Here is a 26,593-nt window from a genome sequence, read left to right on the forward strand (position 1 = left end):
GCCGCCGCTGCTGTCTCTATCCGACAAAGTGAGGGGATCGTGCTCTCGAACCCCCTCACGGTATTGGTACCCCATGCTGTTGACACCCTCCTGAACCAAACCAAGACTCAACACCTGACTAGCGCACGACTGACTGGTTATGAACTGACTCTGCTTGCACCCCACATCACACTGAAACGATGCACCACTCTGAATCCAGCTACACTACTGCCTCTCCCTGACGCTGACCCCAATGCATCCCCTATACATGATTGCGTGACCCTCACCGACGAACAAACCAAGAGTAGGGTTGACCTCCGGGATACTGCCTTCCCGGACCCTGACGGAGAACTGTGGGTGGATGGCTCATGCATCAAGCTCCCCGATGGCACCACCTCAGCTGCCTATGCAGTCACCACAGCCCGAACAGTTGTTGAGACAGCCCGCATCACACAGCGATCCGCACAGGCGGCGGAACTAATTGCTCTTACCCGAGCCTGCATCCTGGCAGCAGGGACAACCGCAAACATTTACACAGACAGTCAGTACGCCTTCGGGGTAGTTCACCACTTTGGGCTCTTATGGAAAGAGAGGGGATTCTTGACTTCTCATGGCACACCCATCCTGCATGGAGATCTAGTCTCTGCCCTGACCGAAGCAGTCCTCCTCCCCACACGGTTAGCTGTGATCAAATGCCAGGCACACAAGAAGGTGACAGACATTATAGGACAGGGAAATGCACTGGCTGACATTACTGCCCGAACCACAGCCGAGAATAGGTCCACGACCCGTATGTACGTGACCAGGTCACAAACTGAGAAATGGAAGGATGCTAGGGAAACAATTAGGGATATCCAACTAGCCAGCACACCACACGAGTTAACTGAATGGGCCCGGGTGGGATTGAAGGACGATGACGGTTGCTGGCGAACCAAAGACTTGAACAAATGGTTGTTACCAGATTCATACTTGATCCCCATGCTGACCATGGCACACTCCCCCGCACACATAGGGTCTGCCCCCATGATCGAACTCATCTCTAAAGTCTGGCACAACGACAAAATACCAGACTCAGCCAAACGTCTAGTCCAACAATGCCTAGTATGCCTCCAACACAACCCTGGGAAAGGAACTGCTGTACCCCGGGGAGGGTTTGGGGTCCCCAATCACCCCTTTGAAGTCCTACAAATGGACTATGTCCAGCTAGAAAGGTGCCAAGGTTTGAAGTATGTACTTGTCATTGTGTGTGCCTTCAGCAAGTGGGTGGAAGCCTACCCAACCCATGACAACACCGCTATGACTACCGCAAAAGTACTACTGAAGGAATTCTTCCCCCGATACGGCCTTTGTCGAATTTTGTGGAGCGACAATGGCCCCCACTTCGTAGCCGAAGTTATCCAACTCATCTTAAAAGGGTTGGGTGTAAAACAGAAGTTCCATGCGGTCTTCCATCCCCAATCTGCAGGCCTGGTTGAGCGACACAATGCCACATTGAAGCTTAAGATAGCAAAAATAGTCGCCACCACAGGACTAAGATGGCCAGACGCTCTCCCACTAGCATTGCTATCAATGCGTTCCACCCCCACCAAACACCACTTAACCCCCTACGAGGTCGTCTTCGGGCGGCCCATGAACCTTTGGACTGCACCAAAACCGACATCCATCCACGACGTCCCGGACGTCCTCATGTCTGATTATCTGTACAATCTAACTAAAACGTTGTCTATCATCCATCAGCAGGTGCTGCACGCCATTCCCGATGTTTCCAGGGGCCCCGGGCACGACATCCAACCTGGTGACTTCATCTTAGTGCGTAACTTCCAGCGCACCAAGAGTCTGGAGCCCCGGTGGACGGGCCCCCCTGCAAGTCCTGATCACCACCCGAACAGCTCTTCGAGTGGAGGGGAAACGCAATTGGCTGCATGCACACCACTGCAAGAAGGTATCACCGACCCTGACAACCACGGACAACGTCACCGCCCAAGAGGAACTTCTGGACAAAGACCGACCATCCCTGAGCCGCCGCCCGGATACAGAGACACTTGAATTGATTGAATATCCCGATCCCACTGTGCCATCCAAAGAAGGGTATAACTTGCGACGAAAGGAGAGGACTTCGGCTAAGCAGACCACAGGCTAAGTGGAGATCTCAGAGCGGTAGCCTAGTCATCTCAAAGGCCACCAGGAGAGAAACTAAGCAAAGTCTGTGGTTCTGCCCGCTACCGAGTCTCTCGAAGGTGATGGAAGCGCCCGACATGAAGGTGATGGAAGCAACCGGACGTCCGAAGATCCCCTACAGAAACCCAAAGACTGACCGAATGCACAGCTTTAAGACTATAACACTTTTTATTACCCTTCTCTTTTGCCTTCTCCTCATGGTCACCTTCTGGATCATGGAGGAGAACACACCCGCTCATAAGACATTGCTGACTACCGTTCAACCTACCACCACGAAGGAGCACCATCTGATCTCACTTTCACCCCAACTCCGAGAAAGGCGTAAGGAGTTCTGGAATAACTCTTTTGTGCAGTTGCTCCACCAACACAATCTTGCCACCAACGCCACTAACTGCTGGATCTGTGGATTGCTACCACATGCCACTGGTCACTCAATCCCTTTCATCCCTTCACCTTTTTCTGTCCATGGTTCCTGCCTCGCCTGGCTGATCCTTCTGCAGGAGAGCTACAAGGACAATGCCACTTCCGGCAGAACCATGTCACACTTCTACCATGGGTTCTGGATGAACAAAACTGGTAGAACTTCCGCCCTCTTCTGCCCTCTGAGATCGAACGCTTCCTTTCACATGGACATCCCTGCCAAAGAACGAGTTGAAATGCAAGTGTTCAACAATCCAGCCAGACCCACCTTCTCTTACCTCCGAAAACGGACGGCCGCCACCCTAACAGTGGCCCTGTCCGTCATCAACATCACTGGATCTGTATGCCTCGAAGGCCTGGGGGCACAGCTGGTGGGCCACAGCTCCTGCCTCATCACCCGAACATTGGATTCAGTTGACCCACCCTCCTTTGTTGCCTCCCCGAATATGTACTTCGTCTGTGGTACTAAGGCCTACACCTGGCTCCCGAAAGGTTGGGGAGGCACCTGCTACATCGCCTTTGTCCTTCCTCCAACGTATGTGGCTCCAGCAAACCATCACCGACAGAAACGGGCCAAAGACATTGTGCAGGCCGACTCCACCGGAGCACAGTTCATGGACGCAGTCAAAGGCCTTGTTCCACTCTGGGGCCCAATGGCAAACAGCCGTGCCATCCGCCACTTAACCCAGGCAGTCGAAACGGCAATGAACATTACGGCTGGCGCCCTCGCCAACAACACCGCCGAGCTCCAGGCCGTCCGCTTAGTGGCCCTTCAGAACCGCCTCGTTCTAGATGTGGTTCTGGCTGATCGTGGAGGAGCATGCCGCATCATTGGGTCCAGCTGTTGCACCTACGTACCAGACAACTCACCCTCAGTCTACAAAGCAATTGAACACCTCCACAGACTGTCCACAGAGGTCCATCAAGAGCAAGAAGAATGGTCGCTGGGGAGTTGGTTTTGGGACGCTATTAAAAGTTGGGGATGGAGGCTGTTTTCATTTATCCTAATACCGATTGTGATACTATGTGGATGTTGCTTGGGGATTCAGTGTCTGCCACCTTTATGTTCGCTTTTTATGAACTGCATCTGCCCTAAGACTTTGAACTTTGAAACAGAGCGGATGAAAGCCCTTTATGAGGTGGAGGTCCGTAGTATTATGGGGATAAATCCGAACTAGACAAGCTGGCGAGATATGTTAAAAGGGAGGACTGTGGAAATTTAGCTTGCAAACTGAACATTATCTGCGCCATCTTGCCTCTCCCCAGCGCCACGCACAGCGAATGCACGGCTGCCATTTTAGGCACCCCACTCTCTCCCCGCTCATTGTCAATCGCCAGCGCGTTCCCCTGACGCTGCAAGCATCCCCCGCGCGCCGGCCACCCCCGCTCTCTCATACAGGCCATAAACCCTCTCCTTCTGCGCGACCCTGCTACGGAACCACTTCCGACCGACAACCCATACATGGTCATGCCTCTCCTTTGATAACCCCCTTCCTCTGCTCCCCATTGTCCGAACTGGTCCCAGGCCATCACCTAGCCCTGCGGATGCAGTTTATTGCCCCTACTGTAAGGGAAACACCCCACATCAAAGGGATTACAGTAGATCAAAAACCCCTACTCCCTGAGACCCGACCGGTCGCACACACCCCCAGGAATTGGCGGAATACCCTGCTGCGCAATAGCCATCTCCTACTGTGGGTGGGGTGGGAACTTCTACTGTATCTATGTGTGGGAACGGATCTGAACCGGGGCTTCAGGGGATATTCCCCCGTACATCAAGGGAATCTCAAGAATGTACTATGTGTAATAAAGCAATAAACCAGTGTATAAGAGACCAGGTCTCAGAGATGCAGTTAGAGCACCTCGTGACGATACCTTGCTGTCTGATCTGATGTGTTCTGCTCCGACGGAATAAAACTTTGTTTCCTGCCTTCCAGTCTCCGGCGCCTGCCTCTTTTATTGGTAAATTATCGAGTGGTATGAGAGGCGATTACCGCCGGGCAAATACTTGAAAGGTTATCGACTGAAACTGCCGCTACCATTTAACAATTGGCGTCCCAAACGTGGGGCCCATCAGCGACACGTGGATCCAGTGGGAGAGGTCCCGACGACAGAGTGAACGACTGCAACGATCGGGAGAGCTCCTGCCCAATAGACCCTCGTCTGGCAGCCGATCATCCGAACTTCACTGGTTCCGAGCAGACCTCTCTCGAGTGATCTACGGTCCTGACTGGGAACCATCAGGAGTGCCGCGGCAAATACGGAGAGTAGAGGACGATCGGGCGCTGGAGGCGGAAGACGAGAAACTGTCCACGCGGTCCGGGTAAGGTCGTGATACACGACAAATTGAGAAATAATTGATTGATTGTTTGAAGCTTTGGAAATTCTAGTATTGCTCATTGATTGTTCTTTTTGAGATATTCGCTGTCTACAAACGGGGAGGAGTAGAAATACTCTCTCTCTCTCTCTCTCCCTTTGCAGATAGTGAAGGGTAGGTAACGCAGACTTTTGTCCCCGTTGAAACCCGTCGTGCCTATCTTTATCTCCCCATTGATTGATTGTCCGAACATTGATTGTTTTGAAGAATAGTGCTTTTTGAGATATTCTCTGTTTGCAAATAACGTAGAATAGGAATATTCTGTCTAGTCTTTGCAAATAGTGAAGGGTAGGTAACGCAGACTTTTGTCCCCGTTGAAACCCGTCGTGCCTATCTTTATCTCCCCATTGATTGATTGATTGATTGTCCGAACACTAGTTGTTCGATATTGGTTCTTTGGAGGTATTCTCTGCTTACAAATAACGAAGAATAGAGATATTCTGTCTAGTCTTTGCAAGCAGTGAAAAGATAGGTAGTGCTGACTTTTGTCCCCGTTGAAACCCGTCATGCCTATCTTCTCCCCACTGATTGGTAGTTGGTTCTGCCCGGACCGCTTATTAGAGGTGAACCACCCGGCTCCACTGGAAGGCACCCCTAATAAGGACATGTTCACTAAATATGGACTAGTCGCCGTAGCCTATAGCAAGCTGTGGCATAAATATACCAAGAAGGACCCCGAAAGTCAGTGGCCACTGATGGGATCCTTCGACGACCATAAGATAGAAGCGCTAGAAATAGCTCTGCGTAGCAATAAGACGACGCCTACTATGCTTGACAGTATCGGCATGTGGCGCAAAGAAGCGACGCAACGGAAAAAGAGGGAAGAAGTAAAAGCAGAAAAGGAATTACGAAAGGCAGCTCACCTTGCCGCTAGAAAGTTATAAGAAGACATAAAGGAGAGAAGGGAAACTAAACTAAGACAGGAGCCCGAAACCTCAGGCCAGTACGCTGTTAGGACCCCTTCTCTGCTCTACCCTGAGTTGTCCTCCAAGCAGCGAACGAATGACGAATTACTGTTAGGTCCCCCGATCATTTACATGCCCCCTCCGTATGCACCCTCCCAATCAATAGTGCAACACCCACAACCCCCGAACACGAGCGAAAGCAGTACAGGGGCCTCGGCCCTCACGGCCTCCGCGCCGGCTGAGCCTCTTGTGCCGAACCCAACGTCGACTACAACGCCAGACGACCATGAGATAGGAAAGAAAGAGTCCACCAGAATGAATCGATTAACTAAGGATGAACGAGCAGGAATTGACAAGATAGTAGGGACGCTGGTGGAACGAAAAGAAAGTGAGGAGTATATAACAGACGTGTATAACTCGTATGCCGACAGCCGCAGACGACACTTCGTCGTACGGCTCTGTTATCACGCCCTGAATGCATATGAGGATAGGTACCACGATAAAGGTCCCGAAGGCTTAGCGGCCCTATATAGGAAGGTAGACATTGGGGAAGAAAGAGAGGGCGATGTAGCGAACCTCTTCACTCGTACACTCGAGGTCTACCGGCACCTTAAAGAACATGGACAGACCACCAAAACAGAAACCCCCATAGCAACTAAGCCCCAGGGAGGAAGGGCCGATGCCATGATGCCCATTAAAGAAGCTGCCCCCTACTGGGTCCCCCCACGGGGTCAGGGAACACACGACGACATCAACAACCCAGATGCGAAGGGAAGGGTTGTATATAACTGGGTCTACCAGCCGTGGGACCGGCAAGATATTTTGACTTTTAGAAAGACTCTACCCGACTTAAGAAAGAACCCGACTGCCTTCTACACGAAATTGGGTACAGCCTTAGGCTCAACGATAATGACGTTAGCAGATATCGACTTGTTCTTTGGGCTATGTCTGCCGGCTGATGTGTGGAAACAAATCCGGAAAGTTGACCACGCTGAGCCGTTCGGATATACCTGGGTACAACTCGATACCATAGATAAACAGCGAGAACCAGGACAGAAACCCCCGAAAGCCATCTTAGAGCTCCCAGACAAGATTGTACAAAAGCTGAAGACTCTAATCCCAGAAAGAAAGGTAGACTGGTCGATAGTGACGGCTTGCCGTCAGAAACCCCAGGAAGATGTGTCTGAATACTTCTCCCGATTCGAGACTGTGTTTTCCGATTACAGTGGCCAAGACATGACCACCGCAACCGGACACCACCTCTTTGTCCAGAATTATGTAAAGGGTCTGTCACAAGAAGTTTCCCAGAAGCTACAGACCAGCGAGAGTAGTTGGGCAGCCTCCAAACCCGCAGCAATTCTCCAGATGGCCCAATACTACGAAAACCAGAAGAACGAGAACGATAGGGCGTCAGAGAAGAAGAAAAAGGAATTAAAGGAGAGGGTGATGATAGCACAGTTGCAAGGGGTGACCATAGGAAGGGAACCTCCAAAAGAGAATTACCAACCAACCGCCCCTAGAAAGCTACCCCCTAGAGACCATACACCTACACCCTACAACGGACGGAGAGACTTAGATGGGAATCAATGCGCGTTCTGTAGAGGGTTCGGACACTGGAAATCCCAGTGCCCGGTCCTTCTGGAACTTAACAAAAATAGGGACACGGAGCACTCAGAAAACAGAAAGGGACTCTAGCGTGACCAATTAACATTTTTTACATCCATAATAGCACTTCAGTAGGCTTGTCAGGCTCGACGGCAGGAGTCGCAAGCACACCTGCTGTTAAGTCTGATTGGGACTTGTTGCCGCTCAGCATTACTCATGCTTAGCGCTGGCTCATCTTATGACACACAACTTTTCACTTGACCAACTTGTTCCGAGGACCAATCGGCTCGGCGAGTGCCTACAGACACATATGACCTGCACCCGGGGAGCTCCGATGTGTGTGGTTACGTGATTATTGTGGCTTTTTGCGGTGTTATATACCCTTGTATTGTCCTGAGGATGCCACGATTAACGGCATCAACCATATATGTGCTGAGAAGCCCGCTGCAAATATATTAAAAGGACAATTCACTTGTGGACCATTGCTTCTAACTTACCCACATTCTTGACACACAAGTCAATCTGACAGTCTCAGCTGGAGTGGGCTTTCTCTAGATGGTTCATATTTGGAAATCCTGCAATGACCGTCCCTTGATGGAGTTATGTTTATGCAAGGATGGTTTTTAAGCCTTTATATGTGACTTTGAGATTTATTTGCTATATCTAAAAATAAACTTATTTAGATGTATCTGTTCTCCTTTTACTGGATATTGTAATTCTAAGAGGTATACAGCAGGAGCTATCCATTTATAAATACTTCAAAATCACATGAAAAATTGTAGAAATTGGTCCCGCTAGAGCCCCTTTCTTTTGTTGTGTATTTTGATAGCCCAGGCTCTGAAGGGGTATATGGCTCCTCCCCCGTTTTTTGCTATATATATGGACATGGAATACGCAGCATCGTGAGACACATGTTGTTGGAGCATATGAGACAACCCAATGCATGAGTCTGACGATGGACAACAGGAACACTCCGGAGAGACCTGATACCAGCACAAGCAGCTGGAAGAAGACAATCATAATATTGCAGTGGTCAAGCAAAGATTGGTAACAAACACATTGCCAAAACAGAAGAGAGACATGAACACCTGAATACTAAGGGGCTAATGGTTGGGTTACATGCTCAAGACATTAGTTAACATGGGTAAGGGAGAGAGCAACAGGGTTTTTCTGCAAGGGGAGGTGGATAGTCAAACATCTATTGCTATTCTGATGAAAACAGCAACCCTGTTTGAGGTCTCCAAGGTACGGAGGGATTCTAATAGTATGTAAGTGGAGGGTAAATGGGATTTGGGGCAAGATGAGCTACACAGCCATTAGTTTACAGGCAGTACACAGAGTACAATAAACTACCTTAGAACAGCTGAGTGTAGTAATTATTGTAAGGGTGGGTGACTTTAACAATGCTATTTGCTGGATCAACTGCTGTACCTCATGGGTGAAAGGGGGTAGGGATGCGCCAACTGGGTTGGCACAGTTCAACAAAGCTCTGGGGCTCACGCACACATGGAGAGCCAGGCATCCCACTGACAAGAGGCTCTTCTCTTTCTCAGGAGGGCATGGGACATTCTCCCTTCAGCCTATGCCTGCCTAGGACCATACACTTTAAACAAAATATCTCAGAATGGACAACCCAGGTCAGTAACCACTAAATCGATTATGATCATAAGAAGTACCATAAAGGACCTGCAGAGCTGTTCAAAGCTGCCAGCTTACATAAAACCATGAACTGTGCACCTCTCTCTCACTCTTCTTCATCCATAACCATGTTGAGCGCTGTAACCCATTATACGATCACAATACCTCGGTGGTCATCATGCATGACATGCATTTTTTTTTCACTTAGGATCAAAACAAAGACAAAACACTTACAACCACATACACTACACAGGCTTTTCAGCGTCGCACACATGGGTGGCAAGTGCTATAAAAATGATGAAATACAATGCACCACACAAGACTAACCACCAACATCCAGACATGGAGAAACTGTCCAGGACGTTATTGGCATGGAACTGAAAATTGAAGTCATGACAAGAGTACAGAGACCGAAAGTGAAATCAAGCCATAAAAAAACCGCACCTTGACCCCACAGACCCTTCAAATTTTAGACCGATCTCACTGCTACCGGCGATGAGTAAAATAGCCGAGAGAGTAGCGAACCAACACCTCTCTGAGTTCCTAGAGACCAACCATCTCCTCCGCCAAACCCAGACAGGTTTCAGACCAGGACAAGGGACGGATACCGCACTGTTAGCCGTGGTCGAAGAAGCTAGGGGCATACTAGACGTAGGAGGATCAGTGGCAGTGATCCTCCTCGACCTGAGTGCCGCTTTCGACACGGTGGACCATGCAACCCTTGTTCACCGTCTTGAACTGATAGGAGTGGCGGACTCCGCTTTAGCCTGGATCTCATCCTTCCTTGAAGACAGGTCCTTTCAAGTCACAGATGGGCACGCCATCTCCAAGGCTCATGCACTCAAGTGTGGGGTGCCCCAGGGGTCCTCCCTAAGCCCCACACTTTTCAACGTATACATGGCTCCTCTCGAGGAGGTTGTCAAACCTTTTGGGATTAAGTCAATAATGTACGCCGATGACACTCAGCTCGTCGTCTCCCTCAACCAATCAGACAACGCCCTCACCAATTTATTTAACTGTCTAGAAAAAGTTCACCAATGGATGTGCGAGTCCCGGTTGAAACTGAACGGGGAGAAATCAGAAATAATCCTTCTAGGAAACCCAAATTAAACCCCCTCTCCTCTTCCCTGGCCTCCATGCATGGGATCACCACCATCCCCAAAATCCGAAGTAAAAAGCCTAGGGATATGGCTGGACCAGGATCTCAGTTTTAAAACACAAGCGAGGAAAACTGCGGGAACATGCTTCGGCCTTATGAAGATGGCTCGAAAGATCCTCCATCTACTCCCCCCTCAATCCAGGAAGCTCCTGATGCAGGGACTGGTGAATTCCAGACTGGACTATGGGAATGTCCTATATCTGGGGGCCCCAGTCTCTGTAGTCCATAGACTTCAATGCGCTCAAAATGCGGCGGCTAGAACACTCACAGCAACCGCAGCAAGAAACTCGGCCAAGCCAGCCCTCAGAAGTCTGCACTGGCTCCCAGTCAAGGAACGGGTCAACTTCAAGACCCTGTGCATTACCCATAGAATACTGCACAACGAAGGCCCACCCATCCTCAGGTCTCTCGTGTCCCATCAACAATCAAGCAGACAACTCAGATCCAACTTCCTCTCCCTGGCAAAAGTCCCCAGAATTAGGAAGGCCAGAACTGGTGGCCGCCTTTTTTCGTACAATGCCCCCAGACTATGGAATGCTCTCCCACTCTCCCTGAGGCAGGAACATAACCACCTCAGATTTAGGAAAAAACTAAAAACCTTACTCTTTCCCTGAGCACTCCCCCACATAACTTCCCACCCTACAGGACTGTGTTCACTAGCGCCGGGATGCCTAAGGGTAGCTGCGCGCTCTACAAAACCCAAAATCAAATCAAATCAAATCAAACCAAGCGCAGATTCAGCCACAGGACATCTGGTTCATTCCTCCTCCCTGCCCCCCCACCCCCCAGAAAAGAAAGACTTCGTAAAAGTATATAAAGTGTTCAAATATAAGTCCCCCCTAATGGGACAACAGATTCTTATTTTCCAGAGAACGCAGATATTTTCAAATTCCACTCCTGTACTGTACCATTCATAGCCCTGACCTTATATCTGCAGCGTATAAATAGAAATGGAGGGTAACTGTTCCTATCAAGAAAGGGATATGTAAAGTAAGGTGTAGGTGGATAATCCAACAGTTGAGGGGGAGTCTTCCTTATTGGAAGATTGAGCCCTCACACACCCAAATGGGTGTCATGCTTCATCATAGGGCTTACCTCCTCGTGGGGCCGGTGCTGCAATGCCCCACTATCCCCACAAGACGGCTCTTTAGCAGAGATCTTCTCTTTAAGCCGTATGAGTGAGTGGGGGTCTGTGAACGTAGGGAAGTATATTGAGTAACAAAATAGTGCCTTATAACTACCTAAGGAGTATCATCAAGTTTTTAAAATCTATGATCCCCTTTGCAGGATTAAAAACAAGGATGCGAACATTGTCACTGGGGTATAATGAGCCGTGACAATTCTGACATGTGAGATTTAAAAGGTTGACATGTTTAATGCCTTGGTTTTCCAGGAGGGACCTGTGGCATTTCTTCAGGACCAATTGAAATAAGTAAATAATCCCTACCCTATGTCTGGGCGGGTTGAGTATATTTAAGAAAAAAAGAAGGATCTGAAAAAATATTCAGGGAAATTTTAGGTAAACTGTACCTGCATATGAAGTCCCTAAATGAGTTATCGATATCCAACCCTCCTGGTGTTTTGTTCCTTGTACCATACAGCAGGGCAGTGAACCGCGTGACAACTGCGGTTAGAAAATGATCTGACACGCAGTTTCACTCACGACCTATCCCTCTCTGCATGTTTGAAGGTAATTTCAGCCATTAGAACTATCCTAAAAGCTCCTGACAAGCATAACTCCTTCCTCGGACAAACCTTCTTGCATTCCTAATATCTCCATCAATCTCGCCCACATCCCTTGGCAAACTAATACCCATAGACAAAATGCCAGCCCATCATGTGCATCATCTGACTCCTCCAGTTACCAGCTCATAAACCTCTGGCTTCTCTTCTCAAGTTCTGTCTTTGCTGGCTTCCTTTGAACAACTCTTGTAATGCAGGCACCTATCTATCCTGCTTTATATCCGCTGCAGTCGTACCTTTACTGAAAATAAGTGCAGATCCTTCGGTGCCGTCCTGCCCATCCTGTCTCCATAAAATCCTTGACTGTTCAGTGTTCAACACCCCAACTTCCTTCATCACTATTCAGCCTGATTACTGACGCCTGCAGAGTTGACCCTAAGGGATCTGATGGCCATCAGGCCATTTACACTGAACTCCACCAAAACAGAAGTAATCTCCTTTACCCTGATCCCCTCTCCCAGATAGCCTAAATCACACGCTGTCAGCTAGAAACATGGGTGTACACTCCAAGACTTCCACGAAAGTGGAAACCCTTATAACGGACACAGCCAAAGCAGCAAACCACCAACCATTGAACAATCATAAATCCAGCTGGAATTAGCTCTTTCTCTGCTAACCACCATCATACATGCGCGCAAGGCTCACTTTATGTTAGAAGAATCATAATGTCTTGTCAAAATGCTTCTGTTGCTGCAATAAGTAAATAACTCTACTTCAGTTGTATCCTCTTGTGTTTTTTTCACAAGGAATCCAAATGGAACTCATATATATATAAAATCTTTGTTTATTCAGGCAATCTGGCATGGATCTCGCATTTCTCTGTCTATGCCGGACTCCCCCGGTTTTAGAGATCCTCGGAAGGTGAAGGGCTGAAGCCATGTATTTATGGACCTTTAGAACTTGGGGATACTGTACCCAAGCATTTTGACAGAACTGACAGAATGGTGGCCACTAGTAGCCTTGGTTGGAGATGGTAGCGTGTTATATTCCTGGACGTTGCCACCAAGAAAGGTAGCTCCATTGGGGCAGCAGGTGCAGTGGCACCGAGTCCCAGGCAGGGCCGGACTGGCCGTAGCGGGCACCGGGCAATCCCCTGGTCTGCCACATGGTTGGGGGCTGGTTTTGGGCCCCTGGGGGCCGTTTTTGCTACAGGGCTGTTTTTACAGCATAGCTGCAAGATCGGCCCTGTAACAAAATCGGCCATAAACCTGCCTTGGCAAAGAGCTCGGCCGCACCCCCAACTTTGCCAGGGACGATTTTGGTTCCCAGTCCAGCCCTGGTCCCAGGGGCCTAAGGGTCCCATTGAACCATGAGTATTGCTTTATTTTATAATTCATACATCAGCTAGGGGCCCGTTTCCTCCTTGTTCTGGGCTCATGACACACTGGCTACGCTACTGTAACCACCTTAAGCAAAGTATTATGTTGCTGCTCTTCGCCCCAGCAACTGACCTGCGCACTTCAGAGCCTGCCATCCCAAGGCTGAGAAACACGTGAGAGATTGCAGCCACAGACCCCCAGTCAGTGGCGGCCGCTATTTACCGGGTGTGGCAGGGAGGCAGGATGGGGAGGGTTGTAAATGAAAAAAACAAATACTTACCTTCAGCCAGCCACCCGCCCGTCCACCGCCTCTCGGTCCGTTCACCGCCACCACCGCCGCCTCCCGCTCCTGGAAACAGGAACAGGAAGCACCCAGGCTCCTGACTCCCCTAGCCCATCACAATGCTGCAATGCAACGCTGTGATTGGTCTGAGTGCATTGGATCGGCGCTCAGGCATGGGATGGGAGCCTGGGGCATATTCTGCACCCAGGCTGTAAGGCAGCCTGGGTGTAGAACATGCAAAGTGCACATGGCGTTTGCCCGGCCCAAAAGCATCATTGCTCACCTTGGAGTGGGCAGCCCACTCCTCCCCTGTTCTGGCAGTCCAGCCCCGCCCGCCCCACATCAGGAAAGGAAAACTAAAATGATAATAACAGCAGTTATCATTTTAGTTTTCATTAACTATTACTCAGAGAGCAGTGGGACGACGCTCCTCCGCCATAGCGGAGGAGCCGCCACTGCAGTCCAGCCTCAAAAGGAGCACTGGGTGAGCCTGCTCCAGCCGAGCCGGGAGCTGCCGCGGCAAACCCAGTCGCTTGTCCCAGCAACTGTCAAGAAATGTGCTACTTTTGCCTGGAAATACAGCACCGTTTGCTGACTTATCTAAAGTAAACGATGGCACATAACCCAATGTACACAGCAACATGACACAAACAGAACATATCAAAACACATCACAACAAAACAGTAAAAACATAATTCAACAATCACAGCACTGCACAGGAAAATTACAGGGCAACAATACAAAAACACAGTACAACTCACCACTACAAAATGTCACACAATTGTGCACAAACGTTTTTGTCACACATTATCGCTTCCAGAATCCTATTTTCAAATTACAGTCGTTAAAGGTGTTTGGCGGGAGCAGTGCTTTAACATGCCACCATACTACATGAATGAGTGTAGCTAAAACATTTTCTGTATCCGGCCCCTCGTCTTGTGTTATTGCGTGAATTTGGAATTCAGCATCAGGGTTGTAGATACTTCTATTTTGATTGTATTTTGAAAATTCTATTTGGTTCTGGAGACAGGTCACCAGAGGAAGACTGTGCACAATGGAGGTATCTGTGGCACCTGCATGGACAACATTTTCCACAACAGCGTGGAGCCCACTCACTCAAAGCCTGGAAAACAGCAAGCAGCAGACCAAAGTTATAAACTAACATTTACCGCATAACACCAGTCTTTACCGTAATTACAGGTTAAAGTGAGAGAAAGGCCCCTCATTATGTAAAGAGAAAATATGTATGTTGCTTGGTTTGTCTATGTAAAGTACATTGTTGCGGCTGAAAAACGAGCCACCCATGAACACAGCGATACATCTCAGCATTTTCAACAGCGTCAGCAGCGTCACATTACGAGAGAGCGTGCTCATACTCAAAATCTACATCACAACGAAAGTAGAAAAACACCAGACAGCCCAGCAACAAATGCAATCTAAAAACAATACAGCATTTCAACATGATAAAACAACGCTAAAAACAACATGTCAACACAACCTAAGACTATTGTATTCTTGTGCTGTTATTTTAATTGTAATTGCAAATTGTATATATATGGCGCTTTCAGCCCCAGACAAGGCGCTGAAGTGCTTTACAGCGAGTACACACTACTCCAGAACCCAAGGTTAGTGGCAAATAGGTGGTAGATTAGTAATACGTTCTTCCTTTTCCTTGTAGGATTAGATGTGTTAGGTTTGAGCTTTGAAGGTCTAACGCATTTCCTCTAGTGCTTTGAATAGGGATAGATTAATTGAAATAGATTAGTAATGGAAAGATGTGAGCTGTTACTGAGAGTGATGAACATATGGGGCTGTTAGTTGAATTAGAGGGAGACTAAGAGGAGCTTGGAAAGCATAGATGGGAGTCCATTGTTGTGGGGCATGGCTTCCGGGGCCAAGATGGCGGCTGCGTTTTAACGCTGCTCTGCCACCCATACACATTCTCTGATACTTTATTACCCTCAAAGAGTAGGGGGACATCCGCCCACTTAACAGACCCAGTTGGACTGCCAAAGCACTCACGTCCACATTTCTGCTGAAGCGCACCTGCGGCATCCCATGGCCGTCCGCGGGGGATCAGTGACCTGGCACGGGCTCCGTGAGGAGCCTGAGGAGTTGGATGTCGCGGCCGCAGGCAGCCAACCTGCAAACCTGCTGACTGCTCGCTGGACTGGTGAGGGGTTGAGAGGGTATGCTGGAGATGACTGGTGCCTCTGGCGGCGGAGACTGAGAGGCGAGCCCTGAGCACACGAAAGGTGAGACCGCTGGCTTGGGCCGGTGTGGACTCGTGGCCTGTTGTGGGCCTATGAGACCCACGTTAGACTTGCAACTGACTGCTCCATGTGAATCTCTGCCTGGAATGGAGCATACCACCCAGACTTAGAGACGGGGTAAATGGATCCCTGTTCCTTGCTGAGAGACTACCTGGGCTCCCCTTCAGAACTAGAGGGCCTCGTATTACTTGGGACCTCCCCACATTCATTTGCTTAGCAGCCCACGTCCATCTATGCATGTTCAAGCACATACTCGGGATGCCTGGTCCTTGATTTGGAGAAGGCTTTTGATACTCGAGTGGCTCTACCTTTTTGAAGTCCTCCCGCGTTATGGCATCGGACCACGATATCTCCGCATGGTGAAACTCCTCAACAACAGACCAACCGTGAGTGTTAGGATGGGAGGACTAGTCTCTGCACCGATACAGAATTCCAGGGGAACTATGCAGTGCTGCCCCTTTCTCCCCTACTCATCTCCTTAGCGATAGAGCCATTGGCTCTGGGCATGCGTTCTTCAGCGGAGTCCTGGGATATACCAATGAGTGATGGTGTTCAAGCTATATCCCTATACGCAGATGATCTGCTACTATATGTCAGAGACCCAGCATTTATGATTAATGGAACTCCTGTCACCTGGCAACCAACTATGTTCCGTTAGATGGGCTACGAATTTACCACACAGATCAAGACCTGCTTGATGGTAACCTTACACGAGCAGTCACATCCTTAACATCCCAGATGTAATTCTGGAAAACACTTGCTCTGTCGGTCGCCGGGAGAATAGCTCTTGTGAAGATGGTGGTGCTCCCATGTCTCCTCTACTATTTCACTAACTTGCCAGTATGTATCCCCCATCCTTTTTTCACCTTGTAGAACGCATGCTCCGAGACCTAATATGGAATAAATCCCACTGCAGGGTGGCAACGTGCCATCGGCCCAGGGAGGACTGGCAGTGCCTGACCTGGAACATTATTATTTAGTATCCCAGCTGCAGTGAGTGGCTCGCTGGATGTTGGGAACACACCTCTCAGATGGCCCTGCTTATGATCTCGATGCTGTTCTTCATCTCTTTCATCCCCGCTCTAGGGTGCACCGACCTTACCCCATGTCATTACAAGTGGCACCGCTACTTCAGCCGCAGCCTATTCCTCACTAAACATGTTACACCTCACGCCCCTGCAATTCCATTACTAGGCATGCCCAGAGGTAATAGAGGGAACACAATGTCAGAGCTCTTGGCATTGCACACGACGGGCCTTCATACACTAGGGGACCTGTACCAAGATGGTATACTCATGCCATATGAAACACTAACACAGGAAGAAGGACTCCCCCAGGACACTTTATTAGTCACACCTCATAGGTAGATACACTGTGACGCAGCTGGGGCGACATTACATAAGAACCACAAACTTCCCTTGCAATCCAGTATCTCCATGTTATGGGAACAGGGCGACACCTCACCCGGTGTTTTGCAGACACGCTTTGGCTGCAACCTGCTGCGCCATTGACCTCACTGCGTCGGAATTGGGAGGCGGATTTGACTTGCCCTTTAACTGCTAAGGAATAGAACATGATCTTAGCAAGTCTCACATACGTCCCCTGTAATGCCAGGTTCCGATTGATACGGTACTATATCATACACAGAGCATTTCTCCCCCCTGAGAAAATTAATCGTTATTTCCACAGATCGGACGGTGTTTGTTCCCATTGCGACCAGCCTTCCACTGGTGTATTACACATGCTATGGTCATGCCCCTCACTGCAACACTATTGTGGTGGGGTTATGCACCATCTGTTTGCCTGTACTGACTGGCAGCTCACATGCACATGGGAGGTCTGTTTATTTGGTTTATTTCCAAGAGTAAGAAACACAGAGCCACCACTCGATTTTAGACCTCAGCTTTATAGTAGCCAACCGCCTCATCACAAAGTGTTGGAAGTCCAGTGAACCGCCATCCAGAGAGGCCTGGTCACGCGCAATCCTTAACTCCACAGAGAAGACACATTGGGCCTGCGCGAACACCCGATCCCTTCTAATTGGAACATTATCCTGACTGACCTCTAAACTGCATTACACCCCGAGGCGGGATCCAGTGACTCTTCTAACCCATTGATCATAGCCAATTAGGTGTATTCACATGATCCATAATACCAATACCTGTACTATTCTGCGTTGTGTATGTTGTAATGTGTACTGGGTGACATCCGATATTGACTGTAGATGGACACTCACCAAGGGCAAATTGGGACAGTTGGGAGAAGCCTCAACCCCCCCTCCCCCCGTTACCCTTTTAACCCCCCCCCCCTCCCCCCACCATAATCACTCCTATTTCCTCTGAGCTAACTGGTTGATCATGGTTTATTAGTTATAAACATGTTTGATGTCATTACCATAGAATGTCATGGTTACACTGTATCTAGACCTTTTGAGGTATATAACCCTGCTCAAAGGTGCTCAAAACTTAAGCCTGCCTCATTTCATTGCTCACTACGTTGTGAACACCCTTGTGATTTTATTATGCTGATGTTGTATTGTGATTATGTCAACATTTTCAATAAACAGATCAAACAAATAAAATAGGAGTCCATTGTAGTCTGAAAGGTTTGGGATGAGTCAGAGAGTAGAGGAAAAAGGGAAAAGTGGAAGGATTGTTTTGTAATTAATGTCAAAATATATTTTTAGATCCTTATGGAAAGAATAAAACCACATATATAGGAACAGGTACATACCTATTATCATGTTTACATACCCTGACATATATGTATGTATAGTTTATACAAAGAAGCATAAAGCAACATACATACACTCATGTAAATATATGTTATCTACATATATGTCACACATATATATGTAATGGATAACCATACCAAACAGATTTTTTCATGTATATAGAATTCTTAGATCCTTTAGATCCTTATACAATACACATTTTCACGCATGTAGCTAAATGAATATATCCATATATATGTGAAAAAGGACTCATCAAACATGCACGCAGTGTTATGCATTATATGTATATATTTATATATATTGTTCATTCGTTTCCCCGTAGGGCTGGGTTCTCGCGCACTCCCGGAAAGAACAGATCGTCACCAATTCATATCGTCAAGTTTCTTTCTTTATTTACAGCATGCCAGTTAGAAAAAGCTCTGCGCGTTTCAGTCCCACCAGGGACCTTGTTCACGAGACTGGTCTTTGCTAAAACTTTTTTTGTTTGTTTTAAATCCACCTCTACAATCAACAGTGACATCACTTCCTATTCCGGAGCTAGGCATTCTGGTACATGAAGTCCACACAATTTTAACTTAGAAGTTTGTGATGTTACCCGTTAAATTAAACAAGAACTGGGATTATTACCCTTAAGTAAGGAGGCAAGATGGTTATAGCAATATGCACAAAATGCGACAACCTTCGTTAACAAAGCAATGATATACCTGAATTGCTATTCATTTTGTATTGAATATGGCCCTCTGGTGGGTCATCTTTTTTTGACCAAAATAATACACTCATGATTAATTTTAAACAAAATGGGTCCCAGTTCTTGTTTAATTTAACGGGTAACATCACAAACTTCTAAGTTAAAATTGTGTGGACTTCATGTACCAGAATGCCTAGCTCCGGAATAGGAAGTGCTGTCACTGTTGATTGTAGAGGTGGATTTAAAACAAACAAAAAAAGTTTTAGCAAAGACCAGTCTCGTGAACAAGGTCCCTGGTGGGACTGAAACGCGTAGAGCTTTTTCTAACTGGCATGCTGTAAATAAAGAAAGAAACTTGACGATATGAATTGGTGACGATCTGTTCTTTCCGGGAGTGCGCGAGAACCCAGCCCTACGGGGAAACGAATGAACAATTTGACCACGGCTTGACCCTGCCGTCTCTGAACGCACCGCCTGAGAGCGCCCTGTGATTTCCGAAGTGGGTCGCTTTGTAGAAATATTTATATATATATACACCGCTCTGAAGGGGTGGAAAGAGAGAAAAACTTAGAAGATTGGAGTCAAGAATGATTTTAGAATTAGACTTGAAGTTCCCATCAGGTTTGAACAACAGCGAAGATTTGCAAAATATGTTATAATCATATATATATATATATATTTTTTTTTTTATATACATTTTTAGGTGTATATATTTATTTATATATGTGCAATAGGTATATTTACAGTCAGTCTCTATTATATACCATGCATTAGGGCACTTTATAATATGAGCATGAGTGCAATAAAAGAGGGTAGCTGGTAAAAAAGATTATGAGCAAGGGTGCAATATTAATACTAATAATAATAATATATGTATACCTTGAAAAACTATATTTTGTATTATGGTTATCTGCATTATATTATGATCTCCACTCCCCCTATAGAAATTAAGATCTAGGGTACTGTATGTATTCATAGTGAATGTGAAGGAAAGAGGGTTCCTATCAGGCCAAATTAATGCTGAACCTCATTGTTTTTACCTCAGGTAAAAATAAAAATTATACACTTTTGGCACTTTATGAGATTAGGCACTTAGCACTTTGGTTAGCACGATACACTTTAATCAATGTTTATATATTTATGCACAGCACTTTATAATCAAGGAACATTGAAATCAATGTAAGCAGGCCTATGCCTGCCTAAATATATGCATTCAAGCAGAAATATTAAATGTGGAATAGGTTCGAGGAAATGATTAACATGGATGAACAAAGTATTTTCATTAGCCTTTTTTTAACAATATTAACAATATTTGGAGTAGTGGATAAAGTACATGCATTAAGCAGATATTACTATTATCGATACACTACATTTATGAGGTGTCAATAAATATGTGCTATGCAGCCAAATGATAAATGGTTATGTATCTCAGATATTATTATATCAATGTTGTCAAGGCAAGACATCTTATGTATTAATGAATTATTATTATTATTATTTAAAGTTTTGTATAGAGTGAACAAGACCCCGAAGGGTATCAGAGCGCTTCACAGTAATGGAGGGGGAACAAAGTATGGGGACATTGAAGAAAGGGTAAGAGAGGGTAACATGATGAGCTAATAAAATTGTACAGGGATGCGAGCAAACATTACTTAATAAGGTAAGGCAGAGAATCATAGACATTACAATTGTTAGAAAAGAAAAAAAAAGGACATTTCGCAAACAGACGAGCCATGTACCAATTAAGGCAGGAACTTGTTCATTAGGATTGTTTTTACTTCACGTTTGAACACAGCCATGTAGGGGATTCTGCGAATTTACGGTGGGAGAGAGTTCCAGATCTTAGGTGCCCCGCCAGAGAAGGCTCTGAGTCTCGTTTTCTTTTTACGAAAGGTCTGAGGTTTCAGTAGTAGAGAATTTGCACTTCTGGAAGGTCTGCCCCCTCCTGATAATTCCAGTTTTTGAGCCAGGTATCCAGGTGTTTTGAAGTGAAGGGCTTTGTGCGTCAAACAAGCAATCTTTAAATGTATTCTTGCTTCATAGGGTAACCACTTTAGAAATGTTAAGGCTGGGGATATGCGCTCATTTCTTTTTGTGTCAGTGATCAGTCTGGCAGCGGCATTCAATGACCCCTGAGCGGGGCCAAGGTATATTTGGGGAGGCCACAGAGCGTCGCGCTCCCATAGTCTAGCCTTGGTAGGACAAGTGCTTGTACCACCTGCTTGAAGTCCCCTTGAGAGAGGAATGGTTTTAGGTTTCTAAGAATCCTTATTTGGTGATTTGCACCCTTGCACACCTTACTAATATTTTTCTTCATGTTCAAGTGCGAGTCTAGGGTGATTCCAAGAGATTTAGCTGAGTCGATGATAACCGGGGAGCAGTTGAAGGTCAAGAGGTGTTTCATCCAGACGTCAATCTTGAGGGTGTGCTTAGGGGGGGTGGAATGAGAAGGAATTCTGTTTTGGTGGTGTTCAGCAGGAGATGGTTTTCAGTTAACCAGTTTTGGGAAATCATCAAGGAGGAGTTGGGAGGGATGAAGTCTTCAGAAGAATTGATTTTCAGATAAAGTTGTGTGTCATGGATGATAGAGCGTTCACTAGTGGTTCCAGGAAAATATTAGAGTATAGGAGAAATGGCAGATCCTTGCGGGACCCCCGTGGAGACTGCAGACGAATGGGATAAGGTATGATTCACCGAGCCGAAAAGGCCTATCCTGTGTTCCAGAATAGCTAAGAGGTTGTCGTGATTAACTGTGTTGAATGCAGAGGAAAGATCAAGGAGGATTAAGAGGCAGGATTCATTATGGTCTAGCATGTTTAGGATGTCATCAATGGTGTGAATGAGTGCCGATTCAGTACTGTGACCACTCCTAAAGCCAGATTAGTGTTGATCCAGGAGATTGAAAGTCTTGATGTGCGAGCAAAGTTGCGATTGGATGCATTTTTCTAGGAGCTTAGCCAGAGTAGGGATGTTGGAGATGGGACAGAAGTTGTTGAGATCAGATCTGTCTGCATCAGGTTTTTTAAGAATGGATGAGACCTGAGCTGCTTTTAAGCATTTGGGGATCTTTCCTTGAGATAAAGAGGCGTTGACAATTTTAGTCCAGAGGGGGATGAGGGCCTCCTTGATTTCTTTGAAGACAGATGGTGGAAGTGGGTCGCGGAAGTCATTAGAGGGGTTAACGCTAAGAAGGGTTTTGTAGATGTCATTTTCACTGAGGGGCGAGAAGGAGTTCCTTGTGGCCCTGTTCTTAGTGCTAATACTGAGAGGCTTTAGACTCGCAGAGAGGACAGGATGAGCCGCACTCTCAAGTGATGTATGAAGGGCCCTCTTGGCTTCAAGGTCAAGACTGATGGATTACATTTTCTCCATAAAGAAGTTAGCCAGATCAGTGCAGGAAGGTGAATTGACTGCTGAGTCGAGGTGATTGGAAGCTATCACTGATTGCTGTTTGACAATTTCAAAAAGTTTTTTGGGGCGATTTGAGGCTTGTCTAAGTTGGGCTCTGAAGTAATCGGCCTTAGTCGTCTTGATTTTTTTATTGTAGGAGCTCCTAACTGATCTAAGGAGTTTTAAGTGATAGACAGAAGGTTTTGATCTCCATAGATGTTCAGCTGCCCTTAAGTTGGTGCGATCAGAGTTCAGGTTGTGGTTGAACCATGGTTTGGAGATTTTGGAGGTGGCATTTTTTTGTTGTATAGGTGCTATTGTTTCCGTGATACCAGAGATAGTAGAGATGTAGAAGTCCGTGAGATCATGAACATCAGTCAAGTCGTCTTGGGGAGATATGGCATTTTTACATTCGGTAGCTAGGCAGTCCGTGTTAATATTCCTGAGGTCCCTTTTCCACTGTTTAATTTTCTTTGGTTGGATCCTTCCCCGTATTACCGCCCTATTGATAAGGAAGAAGATGCTGTAGTGGTCGGACCAATCACAAGGAGTAATGTCCTCCAATGTGATGGTATTACCTTTTGAAATAATGAGGAGGTCCAGAATTTCTCCTTTGTTGTGAGTTGGCCAGTCACAGAATTGGGTAAGGTCCATATCCGATAGGAAAGCGTTAAGACAGATCACAGCTTGGTCCTTAGGTTTAGACCAATGAAGGTTGAAGTCACCAAGGTAGATTTGGGAAATTGAGTGGTCGTCATTGGAGGAGATAATTTCCATGAGTTGTTCGATGAAGAGTAAATTATCGCAAGGAGGGTGGTAGAAAGTATGAAGTTTGCATACAGGGAGGTGTTTACTAGAGATGTTGAGGCAAAGGTATTCAACTAAAGATGAGGTGGAAGTCTCCATGTGAGAGACAGATAGTGTGTTCCGGTGTATACAAGATAATCCCCTGCCCTGTTTCGTGGTTCTGTCTAGACGGATTATGTCATGACTAGGAGGTACAAGGAGGTCTAATATGGGGGTGGGGGAAGGATTTAGGCAGGTTCCTGTGAAGATTATGATATCTAGCTCATTGTTTTGGATAGGATCGAATATATCTGAAGCATGTTTTTTTGCTGATTTACAATTTAGTAGTGCACAATTCAACCGAATAGGCGTGTGTGATGAATCCATGTATTCGAAGTCTGTCCTTCATGCCTACGAAGTAATATGTCATGTGACAGTAAGGGTTTAAATCACTGATTCGCAGAGCATTTACTATGTGATCAAGGTCATGTGTAGTGACCAAAACGCGTAATGACAAGTTTTTGCGAGGAATAAAAAATACGCACATATTCTATTGGAGTCCGTGCCCATCTGTCCAAGACGAGTGGATGTTTGTTGGGAACTAGCGTGGCATATAAATATATATATATATATATATATATATATCAAAAAGCAAGCTTTGTTGAAAACAAAGACGCCGCACTCTTCCTGAGTTTTAAGTATTAAGATTTTATTTGCTCTTCACCTACGCGTTTCGAACTATGGCAGTTCTTGGTCACGGTAGTATACAAGAGTCCCTTGTCACTTTCCTTATTTATACCAGAACACCACAATTACCCGCAATGAGGCATTATGGGTATGGTAGTTTTTTATGCACAAAATGTATTAATTACATTGAGGATTTGGCGTCGGGTCTGAGTGACCACGTGGGCACTTATGTCTAAGGATGAATGTGATGCCTGAGTGGCAAAGATTGTCTATTTGGGCAAAATGACATCACAATTCAATAAAGATATTTGTAGTAAATATCTGAATTTTAGCGTTTAGTCGCAAAGCATATCCAGAAAGGTTATGTGTAGATGTCAAAGTTGCTAATGATTATTCAAATAGACAAAATGGCTGATATACCATTAGTAAACTTATTATTACCTTGATGCGACAATAGGATGACCACGCGGTACCTCTGACATCGACAATAATCCTCTAATGTATACAAAAATTATAATCTTAGTGAAATAGTTTGCATTTAAGTTAAACTCTATCAATTCAAAATGTGTCCAGGGGAGCTTTTTTTGGCTGGAATAAAATGTCAAATGTTCATAAAGTTTTTACAAATGTACATAAAGTTCATCATCTCCGTTCAATCCTCCAGGGATTTTTGTCTTAAAGCGGATGATTAGTTTTGATTCTAATCGTCTCAGTTTTTGAGTCCTATTGCCACCTCTTTCATGTTCTTTGATGCATGCAATGCCCGAGTACTTGATGTCCTGCCAGGTCTTTCCAGTATGGCTCTATAGATGTTTGGTCATTGCATATGTCATGTCATTGTTTTGTATTGCGCGTATATGTTCAAGCATACGCTTTTTCAGCGGGCATATTGTCGATCCAATGTATCTTTTTCCACACAAGTTGCATTCAATCAAATAGACCACAAATTGAGTGTCACAGGTGATCTTGTCTTGGATTATGAATGTGCGATCTCGAGGGTCTTTGATGGATTTTAAATTCTTGCCTATTTTGCATGCTTTGCATGTCATGCATTTTGTGAATCCTTGTTGTCTTACTTCAAGCCAAGATTTCGTTGTTCTATTTTCAAAATGGCTGTTCACCAGTGTATCTTGAAGTGACGGTGCCTTCCTGTATGATATTAGAGGATGACTTCCGATTGTTGGTCCAATGTCAGGATCCTTTTTGATGACGTTCCAATATTTTAGCAAGATTTTTCTGATGTTATAGCTTTCTTTTGAGTAAGTTAAAATCAGTCGCGGTCTTTCTTCAGTAGTTTCTTTTGCTTTCTTTCTTACTGTCAAAGTTTGTGCTCTTGTTTTTTGTCTAGCCTTGTTTTCTCCACGTGTGATGTCACTCTGTTTATATCCTCGTGAGGCAAACCTTTGTTTGGTATCCAGAAATTTTCTCTCCATCTCCTCTGGCTCAGAGCAGTTCCTCTTCATCCGTAGGAACTCACCGTACGGGATGCTTTGCTTTAAGGATTGTGGATGAAAACTAGATCCGTGAAGGACGCTATTTGTGGATGTCGCTTTTCTAAAGACTGTTGATTGAATCTTGTTCGATTTGATGTAGATTTTTGTGTCCAAAAACTCTATCTCAGTCGATTGTATGTTAAAGGTAAATTTTAGGCCAACTTCATTGTGATTCAATATTGATATAAATTCCACCAGTTTATCTTTCTCCCCCTTCCATATCAGGAAGAGGTCATCGATGAAGCGTAGCCATAATACTACATCCGCAGTATATGGTTCGTTTTCCTCACTCCAAGCTATGCGTTTCTCCCACCAACCCATGGTGAGATTCGCATAGCTTGGAGAAAAAGAAACTCCCATGGCGGTTCCGCACTTTTGAGAGTACATCTTTTTATCAAACAGAAAGACATTGTTTCGTAGGCAGAGTTGGATCATTTCCATTAACATGTTGGTGTGTTGCAGTTCCCCAATGGGTCTTTGTTTCAGGAAATAGGCTGTAGCTGTCAATCCTATCTCATGGTTAATGGAGGTATATAATGAGACAACATCAATTGTCACCAGTAAGTATTCAGGTTGCCATTCCGTTTCCATTAAAATTCTCAAAAAGTCACCAGTGTCTCTGATGTAGGAATTTAAGGTTGGGACTATTGGCAATAAGAAATGATCAACATAATCAGCTATCTTCTCGTATAATGACCCACAGCTCGATATTATGGGTCGGCCTGGAGGTTTGTGCAGGGTCTTGTGGACTTTTGGTAAAAAATATATCGTGGGTGTTACTGGATTGGTTACCGTTAAAAAGTTTTTTTCTTCCGCACTTAAAAGGCCATCTTCGTACCACTCATTTAATCGAGTATGTATCTGTGTATTCATCATTGGAATAGGATTGGATGATAAAGGTGTGTAATTGTTTTCATTGTTTAGTTGTCGATTAGC

At 46.0% G+C, this 26,593-nt stretch overlaps 1 protein-coding gene across 1 annotated transcript in view; it reads left to right on the forward strand.

Annotated features, from left to right (window-relative positions):
- Positions 1 to 4,512, forward strand: part of LOC146810072 (endogenous retrovirus group PABLB member 1 Env polyprotein-like) — a 53,172-nt gene extending 48,660 nt beyond the window's left edge. The window contains exon 2 of the mRNA XM_085616986.1: positions 1,720 to 4,512. Within this exon, the coding sequence (XP_085473112.1) occupies positions 2,220 to 3,755 (1,536 nt within the window). The 5' untranslated portion in view covers positions 1,720 to 2,219 and the 3' untranslated portion in view covers positions 3,756 to 4,512. The remainder of the gene's footprint in view (positions 1 to 1,719) is intronic.
- The last annotated feature ends 22,081 nt before the right edge of the window (positions 4,513 to 26,593 follow it).

Source organism: Triturus cristatus, chromosome 7, assembly GCF_964204655.1.
Source record: "Triturus cristatus chromosome 7, aTriCri1.1, whole genome shotgun sequence".
NCBI classification, from domain to species: domain Eukaryota; kingdom Metazoa; phylum Chordata; class Amphibia; order Caudata; family Salamandridae; genus Triturus; species Triturus cristatus.